General features: G+C 40.3%; 1 protein-coding gene across 3 annotated transcripts in view; it reads right to left on the bottom strand.

Annotated features, from left to right (window-relative positions):
• Positions 1-312: 312 nt before the first annotated feature.
• The window catches only part of usp15 (ubiquitin specific peptidase 15), a 28,773-nt gene continuing 15,758 nt past the window's right edge, over positions 313-13,327 (bottom strand). Inside the window, exons 8-22 of one of the 3 annotated variants that reach the window (XM_082509766.1) lie at positions 12,719-12,866; positions 12,392-12,565; positions 10,606-10,764; positions 10,259-10,483; positions 10,065-10,148; positions 9,116-9,210; positions 8,720-8,908; positions 8,484-8,602; positions 8,081-8,362; positions 7,838-7,908; positions 6,416-6,531; positions 6,180-6,329; positions 5,273-5,376; positions 4,604-4,692; positions 313-2,882 (exon numbers count right to left, since the gene is read on the bottom strand). In XM_082509766.1, coding sequence (XP_082365892.1) covers positions 2,553-2,882; positions 4,604-4,692; positions 5,273-5,376; positions 6,180-6,329; positions 6,416-6,531; positions 7,838-7,908; positions 8,081-8,362; positions 8,484-8,602; positions 8,720-8,908; positions 9,116-9,210; positions 10,065-10,148; positions 10,259-10,483; positions 10,606-10,764; positions 12,392-12,565; positions 12,719-12,866 — 2,335 coding nt within the window. In that variant the 3' untranslated portion in view covers positions 313-2,552. Of the gene's footprint in view, positions 2,883-4,603; positions 4,693-5,272; positions 5,377-6,179; positions 6,330-6,415; positions 6,532-7,837; positions 7,909-8,080; positions 8,363-8,483; positions 8,603-8,719; positions 8,909-9,115; positions 9,211-9,862; positions 9,931-10,064; positions 10,149-10,258; positions 10,484-10,605; positions 10,765-12,391; positions 12,566-12,718; positions 12,867-13,327 lie in introns of those variants that run through there. The other 2 variants (XM_082509767.1, XM_082509768.1) reach the window with 2 other exon arrangements.

The raw sequence follows: 13,327 nt of genomic DNA, 5'->3' as shown, positions 1-13,327 counted from the left end.
TTACATCTCTATGTAAAATATCTATATAAATGTAAATTCTAAACAGAATGTGTACCAATCACAGTATTGAATAAATAAACCTGTTATTTTATACATTTCAGTCCAGAATCTGAAGTATCTGGTAATTTGACAACTATGTTACGCAAAGGATACAAACAGATTTGTATTTTATTATTGTTCTTATTTATAAAATAATACAGTCAAAGATGTGGGGCAGCTATGGAAGCTGGTCAAGAAAGTGAACCACCAGGCCGAAACACAGGAAGCTTTACACAACTTTATTGAAGATTGTGTATAAATACACATGCACATTTCAAATGTAAACCCAAGTGAACTCAAGTGCAGCCAAACCTGGTAACTCCCCACCCCCACCCTCACCCCATACATCATCATGCAAGGATGTCTGGATTATCTTTACAAAAAAAGTCCCAAAACAGAATCATCCTTTGTTTAAAAAATATTCCCTCCCTGACGAGAGCACAGGCAAGACTCTGCAAACTAGTGTGTATGTGTGGACTCGAGCCACGTTACCCCCGACATTTCACGTCTTGCCAAGGTTTTAAATATATTGTTTATTATTAAATGCTTACATATAAATAAATAAATTTTATCAAATGTGCACTCACAGAGTGAACTCTTATGTACAGTATTGTATAAGCCTATAGTAGCAATCACATCTCACTCAGGATGGGGTGAGTTGCCCAAAAAGCAAGGCAGCACTGAGGCGGTAAAGCCACCTGAAGTCGAAGCACAGAGATGCTCTTAAAGGCATGTTACACATCTAATATTCTGAGGCAACAACAGATCCGCTAATGCTGTTTACAATGGAAAGAGCAGGTAGAAAAGAAAACATCGCACTCCACCATGGAGAATAGAGTTTTACCGCGAGTTACGTCGATGGAGGAATATCCTGCCAACGATGTGCCACAAAATATTTTCACTGTATCATGATCCCGAGAAGCTGAAAGGCCTTTTAGGCACACTCACCCCAAAATGTTTTTTTGTTTTTGTTTTTTTAAGTTTTGTCTCCCTCTCTCCTCCTCAAAGCTCAGGACCACAAAAAAGGGACGCATTCAGCTAATACCCATGAAATTCATACAGGTAATATAAAATGCAAAGAACACCCATTTCCATCACCTTTCAAACTCGAAAGGGCCATGGGGAGAAGTGAAAGAAAGAAAGGATGACTTAAAAGGCATCAGTCACATACATGTGGTCTGGTTCATTCAGCATACATTCTGGCCCTCTTGTGGGTTAAAAGAAACTGGTGTGACGTGGCTGGGAGATATCAAGCAAGTAACATGGACATTCATAGACGAGTGCTCGCATAATATCGAGAGATGGTGTGACGGCCGTGTGCAAAGAAAAGGCGACTGGTCTGAGATTAAGAGTTAAGGCCGAGGCGATTCAAACAGGAGACAATGAAATCACCGATGTCCCTAATCTCAAAGTGCCTAAAATCTTAAGAACGTAGCCACAATAAAGCTTTAAATACCATCTAATGAAGTACAACTTCAGGAGCGGGTGAAGAGGAGTAAAGAATCTCTGCTAACTCCTTAAACACCACTTCACTACATATAGGTTTGACTTCCGGATATAAACTTCTAAAAGAGCATTTCCTAATATTTAAAATATGGAGAGATGCAGTGTGCTTTCTTTGTAAAGTTAGCCACGCAATATCTCAGTCCTGCTTTACTGAAGAATTATAAACAGAGAGGACTATAGACAGAGCAAAAGCAGGATCTTAAGTTCTCCAAGGCTCATGCCAGTATGTTAATCATGTGTAAAAATCTAAGATCGCAGCAGCATGACAGAGCTAGCTCGGCTGGATGGCTATTTAAAAAAAGAAAAAAACCCACACAGCAACGACTGTCAGTTCTCAACATTATTTCTTAGTGTAGTGGCGTCTCAGCACTGGCTTTCTAAAGGCAGCTTCCTAAGCTCTGTATGTGAGAAAACTCTGACACAAAGTTGCAGTATGTCTGGCATCGATACATTTAAAATTAAAAAAAAAAAAGGAAAGAAAAGCGGGGCGGATGGTTGGTGATTGTGCAAGTTCAAAAATGTTTCAGCGCATCATGAAAACTCGGTACAATTCAGTGTTTAAAATATTTACAAAATCTAAACGATGATGCTAAAATGATATGCCAAAAATGCATTCCTCTTAAAGATATGTACTTTAAAAAAATAATAAAACTGAGATTCAAAGCTGTAAAAAAAACAAAAAAAAAAACAAAGATCCCGGCTGTTTAGTGACTCTTCTCAGAGAGCAAGTGAGCAAATTCTAAACAAACGAACGTGGCCACACACGCACACACACACAAACACACACAGTGATCCAACCACAGAGGAGGGCCCTGATTTCTTAGAGTTGCGTACCCCTGTAGCCCCCTGACCCAACAGCTGATGTCTCCGCAGTGGTTCTTCCTGTCGAGCAGCTAAGTCCGAGCCGCTGGGTGGGACCAGTGGCGCCCGCTGTCACGCCGTGTGTCCGTATGGCTTTGGATGGAAAGATCCCATTCTCTCTATATATATTCATGTCCTCGTTTCCCTCAGTTGGTTTTCATGGCGACGTCTCGATTGGGCGGCTGTTCCGCTGCCTCCTCTTCCTCCTCGTCTTCCTGCTCTTCGTCGTTCTTCCTGCACTGGTTCTCATTAGGGTCCTCGTCGTCGCTTTGAACAGCGGCGGCAGCGGCAGCAGACAAGCCTCCCTGAGCGGACAAGGCGGTTTTTCTCTCCCTCCTCTCCTCGCCCTCCTCATCCTCCCCTTCCTCTTCTTCATCTTCCTCCTCCTCTTCCTCCTCCTCTCGGTCGAGAGCAAAGTAGCCGGTGCCTTTCACTGTGTCCTGGCGCTGGTAGAACAGCACATAGGCTGCTTTGGACTACAGAGAGAGACGGAAACAAAACAGGAAAGAGCGTCACTCAGCTACACTGACATGATGGAGTCAGGCTCACCTTAGAAAACTGACTTTTACCAACTTTTCCGTTTTGTTTTCCTTTGAGAAACAATGAGAAATGTAGTCACTAAAGATTTTTTATAAACTGGAAAAGCGGGCTGTATAAATATTCACTAGACCACCAAATCTCTTTTCAATGGAAGCATCCAGGTCTAAAAAAATGAAGATAATGCTTAGTGCAGATAAATGCAGTTCCCTTTAATGACCACTTGAGGCTCACTTGAACAGCAGGTCACAGTCCTTACAGACTAGTATAAAACTGCTTTTGTCTCTGCATCATCACAGCTGTACAGGGTCTGGATTTCTTTCCTTTAACGGGATTCGCCATTTTACGTTGTACTAATTCATATAGTTTCCATTATTAAGTGTGTGCTTTGAATACATGTAACCATCTGCTGTGCCACATCTTTATCAGTGTGGCCGTGTTTTACATGTTCAATATTTTTAATTTAATAATATGGCCAACAACGTGGCATGCACATGCACTTAGCGGCACTAGCAGATGCCTGAGAAGTAATTTTATTCTGTAGCTGTCGCATGTAGCTGTGTGAACACTCGTGCAGTTTGTCAAATGAACATGCCAAACAGCCTTGGCTAATAAGTTAACACAATCACCACTGACCATGGTCAAATGTGTCTGCAGAACAGTAGTCCACAAATCAGCAGACAACAGCAATCTTTCATATAAACCCATGGTATTAATCTGTTACTGAAAGTAGTCCCTAATATTACATTCAGTCCTTTTAAAAAACACAAAACAAAACACAACAACAATTAGAACAACTGTACATTCTCGATGTTTTTAATGAGCGGCTGGGGATGCAGAAGCTGACAGACTAATACACTGTTAGCTTTGGTTTTTGTATAGATTATGTCTCATCTCTTTAAATCCCATCAACTCAGATTAGGATACATACAGTATTCATGCTTGCAACATCATCACTACTGGAGATGTTATTTCCTGGAACATAACATCTCCAACAGTTGGCCATCAAACATGAATTTAAAAGCAAAATGAAGTCCTGCTGTAAAGAAATCCTCTGCTGAAACGTATATACTTTGTTAAAATGTATGAAGCCATTACCCATTTTCAAAAATTGTTTACAGAAAGAGCTGGTCTCCTCTGGGGTGGCTCGCTAAATCTCTTCCAGAACATCTGAAGTTCAGTTTGCCTCCAAGATGTGAAAGCCTTTATAAACGCTCTCTATGCACGAAAACATCTCCGTGAGGGTTTACCTGTCTGGCTTCAATCATCCTCCCCACCACAGAACAGAGAGCTCTCTGTACCACACACCCACACTTACTTTTTGGGAAATCTCAGCACAGTTGTCATGATGCATGCTCAATCATCCAGGTAAGTAAATCCCAAAAGGTTGATTCTGTTCATCTGGACGTAGCATTTCAGTGGGAGAAACCACTGAAAATGTTACGTCCAGATGAACAGAATCAACCTTTTGGGGTCTCAGAACAGTTGGATGCCTTGGAGAACTCAGGCTGTGTGGCAACTACATAACTCATCCTCATTACAGTGTACATACGTGCATTACTCTGATGACATAATTAATTTTTTTTGCCCAGCAAGTCTGCCTTTAATAAAAATGCAGTAGGACCTGCTGTCTGTGGCTTTTACAAATGAGGACACTCACCACTATTTGATCTTCGCTGGCAGGAGACACGCTGCTGTCATCAAAGTTGTACCACTTTCCATCGTCTTTGTTTTTAGCATAACCAGTATCTGAAAAGTAACAAACACAAGATTAAAAGACAGGAAAACACAGCAATTAGAGCAGAAATTACTCAATGATTAATCATCTAGTCATTCAAAAGGAAATTTGTAAGAGTTTATGCACCAAATTGAAGCTTTGATTTGAAGAGTAGAAACGTGGCAATGCCAAAAACTGTGTGGGAGACGTATCGATTTTAACAAAAAGAGCCCAGATACACAAGTTACCGCTCTGATTACATTTATTTTTCTGTTGGAAATCCTGTAGTCATGAAAATTTCCATTAGTTAGAGCCCCGTTTCACCATGTTTCCCTTTCTGTGTGTCATTTTATATACTCCCACTGCTTGGCTCTTATGTTATAAAGCAATTTGCGACTTCTAACAGCATTACTAACTAATAAAAGACATTCTACAGTTTACAGATTCACAACAAGCCAGATTTAAACTGTCTGGTTACTCAGAGGCCACAATAACATTCTTCTTTCTACCAGTGACCTTTCATGGGGTTGAAATTAAATCCGGGAACATTATAAATCCTAATTTAAAAAAAAAAAAAAAAAAGATACATGATTGCATGAGTTTGAGTCTTACAGTGGCCCCCTCCCATCCCACCATAGTGGTTGGACACAGCAATGAGGTCGTAGCGACAGGGCCCGGCATTGGGGTTGATCAGGAATTCAGACATGTCCAGATCTCTGGGAACAAACACGAAAAAGCCGTCATTGCACACGTTCAGCGTGGTGTGTTTGTGATGAAGGTAGAAACATGTAGCATGTACAGTGTTGTAAATCAGGATCAGACCCTGCATTTCTTCTTACCCTTTTCCCATATTTATCACACCGACATGTTTCAGACCAACATTAAAATCTGACTGATTTAAATATGCAAAAAAAGCATCTAAAAACAAAATATTGAAAATAATTTGAAGGGTTTTTTGGAAAGTTCATAAAATATGACTTATTTAAATTTTCAGATACCAATTTTCACATCTTGTGTATTATAGCGATCACAATATAATACTCACAAATCAAAGTGTAGCAAAATTTATTCAGAAAAACAACAAATTAAACATTTAAATTATGCGCTTTAATAACTGAAAGCTGAAGCGTCAAAAGACAAACTCACAATTCACCTGTTTGCCTTACAGCAGAAATACACACAACTTGTGTCAACACTGATGTCCTTGAGCACATGCCATGTTTGTCCTACCTTTTTGGGAAACAATCATTTGCTGTTGGGTTTTTTCCTCCCTCAAAAAAAAAAATACTTTGAGTTGACTACAAAACATTACGGTACATAAAAAAAAAATTATGCAGCAACCCCAATCATCTATCACACAACAACAAAGCAGCTTGTCATTAACTCATCAAGGGTATATTGTTAGTGTGCACATACACACACTGTAGATTTTGAAAAGAATGAGCAGGACATACACTGGATAAACTGCTAAAAAGGCAGTGCCCTGTGAATGTGTGTGCGTGTGTGTGTGTGTGTCTACCTGAGCGGGAAGTCAACAAGTGAGTCCAGTTTATCCCTCATGTAGCGACTGTATGAGAAGCGTTTAAGATGGACCACCAGCACTGGTGGCAGAGACCACAGGTCCAGCTTCTTTGTGGCCTGCTGGTGCTGCTTACAGTTGGGACAGTACCTGTGAGAAGATACATCACCTTTTAGGTGCTGTAACCAGCCAGACGTCAACAACTAGTGTTTTGAATTGTTTTCACTGCTTCTCACCAAGGGTCCTCTGCCCCCAGTTTTTCCTTTGTGGTGAACAGTTCGATGCAGTCCTTCAGCTTGAAGAAAGCCTTTTTTTGAGGTTTGTACTCCATGCTCTCGTGCTTGTCACAGTCCTGCTCCCAGAGACACGAGCATATAGTTGTTAGAGTAAAACAGTTCTGAATTAGTTGTCTGAAATGACATGAATTAAAATCTGTGGCAAAAGAGAACATTTAACTTTGAAAGAAGCCGTTTAAAAGTACAGTTAGAGATAAGTGTTATCAAGACCTCAACTGTTAATCTCAACAGTACTGCTTAAGGTACTTCAACTATAATATTAATTAATATTATAATAGGTTTTAAGAGAAAAACCAAAAAGAATTAATGTACATGTAATATAAATTAAACTGTTATAAACACTGTTTCACACCATTATCTAATAATCCTAATCATCATAATCCTAAAACACATTACAATTACATAGCACAATTACAACAACAAAAACAACAACTTGTAAATCTGTAGACTCTTGGTTGCATCACATATGTGGAGCAACTAGAGATGAATTGCAAGCTAGGCTGTCAAAAGCTGTGCAAACTGTGCAAAGTTAAGACACATTGGTTATGTTTGAACCCTTACATGAAAGTGCCATCACAGACTGGTGAAGTGTCCTTTCTACTATCATTACTAGTAGTATAGGTTAACTCCATACAGACAATAAGACTCTTTCTGGCAGTGAAAACAGTTTGGTTTCAGTTTGTAGTCCAAGTTCTTTAGACAGGAGCATATAAGGAGGGCTTGATTGGATGTAGGTAAACAGTAAGTAAATGCAGAATCAGAGCTTGAATGTACCCAAATGCAACCTGAAAAGCAAATAAAAAAAATAAATAAAATCTGCATTTAAAAACATTAACTAGTGAACAGGAGAGAAAGGTTTGGACCAGGTGTTCACCAGTTACACTGTGAGCCCCAAAACACTGGTTTTCCAGATTGATTTTGGAGTAACAAGTAGAAAATAGACCATTTCCATTTCTCCAGTAGCAAGAGCAGAAATGATGGCGCTGGAGCTTGTCCATACCATTACATAATTACCGTTAAATAAATTTAGCCCTGGCACTGTTTAATACAAAGTTATCGTAGCCATCCCTACTCAGTTCCTTTCCCTCAGATTAAAATGCGTGGAGTAAGAGGTAATATTTACAGATTACTTTAACACTTAGATGCACTTATTCACGGCATCATCTAGTGAGTAGATCTAGAGTTTCAAACCTGTGGGCTCTTGATTAGAAGACATTTGGAATAGTCACCTCGGTTTCCTGCTGCTCTTCTCTGTGCAGTTATCACAACATGATTATGTTCCACACTGCTCAGCGTCTTGCTGCACTACAACAGTTACACGGTGAAAACAGACAATGTCGCAGCTCCCGACATCAGTTTTACCTCAACAACAGTCTCGTCAAAATACTTCTTCTTGATTTCTGGTTCCCAGTCCAAGGAGAGATAAGAGCGGTCTGTAAAAAGATGGGCAGAACGTAAATATGCTGTAATATTTACAGCAGTTAAAATGACTTCAATTATTGATTAATGCTGTGATTACATGATCGAGGAAAACAAAAAAAAAACAACTTTTCTATTTGCCATTGCAATGATGCTAAAACAAAAACAGTAAAACCCGCTTCCTACCACTAAGTCGGAGGTGTCCCTCGTCAAAGCGGATCTGCCTGGTGTCCTCCTTGATGAGTGAGAAGTCAGTTTTTCCCATGTTATTGAACTGGAATGTAAAAAGTCTCTTCCTGCTGTGTCCGGACGTCTGCTGGCCTTTGGTGGAATTCTGTGGGCCGACCACACCGTTCTCAAGCTCATTGTCCCCACCGACAGAGTCCTCCGACTGGCTGTTGTCGTTTTCAGAGGGCAGCTCCTGATCCTGGCTGGACTCGTCGTCCTGCTCATCGGTCTCCATCTCACCTGAAAGACGGCAGTAGAGCTTTTAACAGCAAACACTAAGCAGCACACTTTTTTTTTTTTTTTAAAAAAAGGCATTTCAAAAGGTCAGAACTTTACAAGAAAACTGTGTTGGTGCACTTACTCGGTGACCCCTCCTCCAACAGTCCATTAGTGGCATTACCATTAACAGTGTGTTGTTTAGATGGCTGTGTCTCTTCACAGTCGTCCTCTTCTTCCTCTACAGAAGATCGCACAAACCGACTGCAAACACAAAACCACTTTTTATTCCAAGCACAAGTTTTTGTTTTTATTTTCTATTTCTAAACGACACAGCGTTGATTATCTGCAAAAAGAGCCTGTCGATTTTTGCTGACTTACCAGAGGCGCTGGAGCAGCATGTTGTAGAGCTTGTCTTCACTGAGGGTTCTGGGGACAGCGATGAGGAAGGGTTGTCCAAACAGCGGCGTGCTCGTGTGGTTATATCCTGACTGCTTGTACTTTTCTCTCAAGTGCACTGGGATCACTACGTGGTCTGTGTCCTCCACTCTGTTCACCGCCACCTCAAAGCTGCAGAGAGACATGTGGTGAATCCTTTAGAGTCACGCTGGTTAAGCAAGATGTCGACAAACCAATGAAAAGTGAAACTCAGCATCCTAGCGTAAAAAAAACAAAACAAAAAACCTACGTTTTTGAAAATGGCACATGCCTGCAGTTTGTTATATCTACATAATCTGCAGACGTGTTGTCTGTCAGCTGCTCATATCTGACACTCACACATAAATATCATCTCTCTCCATAATGCTGCTGAGGTTTTCATTGGTGGCGAAGATCCGGTGGAAACGGTGGTTATAGATGTCAGTTACAATCATCTGAAGGATAAGAGACGGGAGAGTCAGTGCTGAGAATCCTAATTATGGCCAGCAATTAAATTAATCTGCCAACACATCTTAAAAAGCCATTTAGTAGATTGGTAAGACGAGCTTAAGATGACGGGCAACATAACTTCAAATCATGAGAAAAAACTTTTTAGAACTTAATTAACCAGCCTGTATTTGAAATGATCTTTTTCATAGTTTAAATTCTTTCATAGTCCTCTCAACCTCTGCAAAAAAAAAAAAAAAAAAAAAAGCACCTTTCTTTTGTATCTGCACTGCAGGAACTAGGGATACTTCCAAAGACCTGTTTCTGGGGTTTGTTTTACTAGTACTTCAGGATGGCGCAGGCTTTGAGTGACAGTAGGATACACTGCTGTAAACGCAACCCGGATCTGAAAGACCAGGCTTAATTAAGCCTATATGGAGGAAATACAATGTGATTTTTGACTCATTTTGACTCATTTCCCTTGCGTGTTATCTCACTTTGTGACCTTGACGAACCACACAGAGAGAAGTCATGTAGAGAAAAAAATGAATAACCTAAAACAGACCTACAAGAAAATAAACGACCACACTGATTAGTGTGGCAGCTTTGCTATTCTGTCTGTGCAACATGTAGTGTAACAGCATAATAGCAGGTTCATACATATTGAATTCCAGTTCCCTTGGTCTCTAGTTATCCTTTGTGTCCCTGTTCCTCACCTCTCCCTTTATCTGAAAAATATGCAACATTTCCCCTCACTAGCTTCTGTAGCTCAGAGGACAACATCTATTAAAAAGTAGATGTCAGCATTACAACATGATAACAGAGGCAGGATTCCTGCGCAGGCTGATGCTAAATATTCTACCTTTTCAGCAGGCACGCCTGACAGGTTGGACAGGGAGGTACACAGGTCAGAAATGTAGCCCACTTTCGGCACAGTTAGTTTGTACTGAGGGGAAAAAAAACAAAAACATGATTACTGCCTGCTGTTCATACATGAAATGGCATGATACTGCTTACAGTAGTCATTTTTTTTCCTCTCTGTGCTCAGCTTGTTACCTGTGTGGGTTTGGCCAGAGGGTCCAGTCTGACTAAATAAACTTCTAGTGTCCGTTCCTTCTTCATGGGCAGTGGCAGGGTCAAGTAGCAGAAAGGATCAAAGGTCACAGAGACCTTCGAGCACACAGGACACACCAGAGTCGACTTGAAAAGACCGTGGAAGATGTCCACAATAATGGAGTCATTTCTCTTAATGTGGTTCTCCCACGCCTCCTCTGCCACAACCTGGCATAAAAAACAAAAACAGGTATACACAAAAATTTAATAAAATGTAACTAAATAAATAAAATAAATCTTTTTTTTCTTTTTTTACTTTTATCAATCCATTCATGAGCCGCTGGTCTCACCTTATCAGGCCGACCATTTGCATCCTTGAGCTGAATGTAGGGCTTCTTTCTGATGCGGTTCAAGTCCTCATGTAGGCCATCCAAAAGGAAAGCCAGAAGCTCATGAGAGTCCTGCTGCTGGTAGCCCGAGAACTGGGGAGCAAAGCGGCCCACCTGTGTCTGGATGAGTGGGGAGGGGAGAAAAAAAACAAACATACTTTTTGGAAAAAACACATGGGTAGAGGAGCAAAATCAAGTCGGCCTCATCATAATACATCACACTGAGTAACCGGTTTCTTTCAAAATAATATAAGATGTCCATGTTCTCTATTCTGTAGCCCATAGGTCTTAAACTGAAATGGTTTTAACCTTTATACGCTCAGCAATAAGATTAAGACTAGCTGTTGCAATTAGCTAATAAAAATATGAAAAAGGCATAGTTAAAAACACCAATATTTTATCACTATTAAATCAACATTCCCAGAAGCAATTTCAAATACCTTTAACTTCATACAAAGTGCTGTTTCTATTTTGCTTGTAGATTAATTACTTCATCTGAGTGAGAAAAATCTAGTCTGTTTTGGGCCTGAACAAGTGCATTAAAGTCAGGGTTAGTGTATATGAGGTCTAAATGTGACTAACTGAGGAGCTGTACCTGGATGTTAAACTTTGTCAAATTTCAATTTCGATAAACTTCAATTCAAAGAGAACTTACATCTTTGAGCATGTCTCCTTATCTGTAGAAAGTCTGCGACTCTGATGAAGTTATTAAAACTGTTTATACTAGAAAACTATTTTAATTAACAACAACATGGTTCATTTTCAGCACTGGCTTACACGACAGCTCCTGGTGTTTAACACAATGCAGAAGTACCACTTTCAATCACTTTAACTTAAATCTGACATTTGTCCTTGTCAAATTTCGACAGTGAACAAATCCCTCCCTGTCTGTCTCTTTCACTGAGTGCACTGCTGCCAGCTCAAAGTCTTTAGTTATCTCACTTACAAACATAATAACTCGCTTGTGTTGCAGCTCTCATCCAGAGCCAAGGAGAAAAACTCAAAATTGTCTGCTGTGATTTCAACTGAAGTTCAAGGTTTCCTACAAAGTCTTTGATCCATCTTGTCACAATTCACCTGGAAAGGGGCACATTCTCAAATACTTCTTTTTCTCAGAGGGTACATCAACTCAATTGTTTGTTCCCACTCTGCATTACTCAAATTCTTGTATTTCTCAATCCAAATTGCAGTAAATAAATGAATGTTGTTTAAAATTCTTCACTCTGGATCAATATTTTTAATTGTTAGTTGACAGCTTCCAGGCTAGCAAACTCAAATCTTTCATAGACATTGATCAATATTCACATTTGCTTACTTGCACCATCAAAATTTCAGGATAAACACACTCACCTTAATAAAACACTCAAATTAAAGTGCAAGTGACAAATTTTCATTTCCCACAAACTACAAAAACAAAAAAAACAACAACAACAAACACAAAATAAGCTATTCTCTTATGGGGAATATTTGGTGGCTAAAAGAGAGAAAAATGATTTTTTAACTATGTTTTAATGTCCCATCGACCTCACAGGGCCTACCAATGGACTGGATGTGGCCGGCGGCCATACAATGTCCATGTCTGTTTATGCATTTCATTGGGGAGTGCCATCATGAGATTATTAGCTCCTACAGATTGATGCAAGCCTTCATCTGTCCAACATCGATCAAAAATAGTTTTTTAACACATGTGAAGATTCAAAGATGAAGGTTCCTTCACACATTTAATATATTTTTTCCAAGGAATTACCTTGAAAGGCCTCGGGGTGACGTAGCTGTATTTGCCTGACCACAGCTGTTTAATAAGCTCCGCGTAGGCTTTGGCAATCTCCCCCTTCATGCCCAGTGGATTGTCCTCATTCAGCTCATCTGTGTACTTGTCTTTGAGGAAGTACTCCGTCAGCGGAGGGGTATTGCTTAAACACTAAAATGCAAAAACAGGAGAGAAAAATATCTTTCAAATTAACTGGATTTTTTATTTTTTATTTTTTGAAGTTTTCTCTGTAGAATTTTGAGTAAACATTGGCGTGCTAATTAGCATAGTTCCAGACTCTAAAGAGCTCCATGAAAAGATTACCTGCACAGCAGAGTTCATGAAACAGGTGTTGCCCAGGTTTGAGAGTCCACACAAGCCTGAGCGCTCGCTCTGCCTGCTCTGGTCCGAGTAGTCATAACTGTTGCTGTAAGGGTGGTAGGATGGTAGACTATAGCTCGAATTCTTCACACTGTACAATCAACATACAGACATTGAGAGATTAAACAGGGTCGTTTGTGGAAAGTCATGAACACTGATGAACAGAGAAATCTAATACTAACAGACAACATCTACACTAAATCAAATTAAAGTTTTTAACAAACAACAAAACTTTACAAAGACTAGAAGGTACACAGCTTCACTATTTCATCCCCTCTCTTTACAGCTTCCTAGACAATTATTAAGAGCCTTAAGATAGGCCTGCCCAGCTGCAGCAATCAGCAGACCTCTGGGAGCTCGATAAAGCAGCGTTGGCCGTTTCTGGCTCCCACTGGTCAAGGGAAACTGCTGCGATGGCGGTGGAGGCAGTTGCCTCGCAGTTCAACACTCGGTGGTCCACCCTCCTGCCATCCAGCTCCACCGCCTCAGGCCTCAGGCACCACCAGCAACACAGGAGCATGACATCTCAGCCCCACCCCGGCCCTTGATGGC

This window comes from Aulonocara stuartgranti (assembly GCF_965226115.1).
Source record: "Aulonocara stuartgranti genome assembly, chromosome: 17".
In the NCBI taxonomy this organism is placed as follows: Eukaryota; Metazoa; Chordata; class Actinopteri; order Cichliformes; family Cichlidae; genus Aulonocara; species Aulonocara stuartgranti.
The sequence above is the reverse complement of the archived record's forward strand: the minus strand, read 5'-3'. Positions and strand labels throughout refer to the sequence as shown.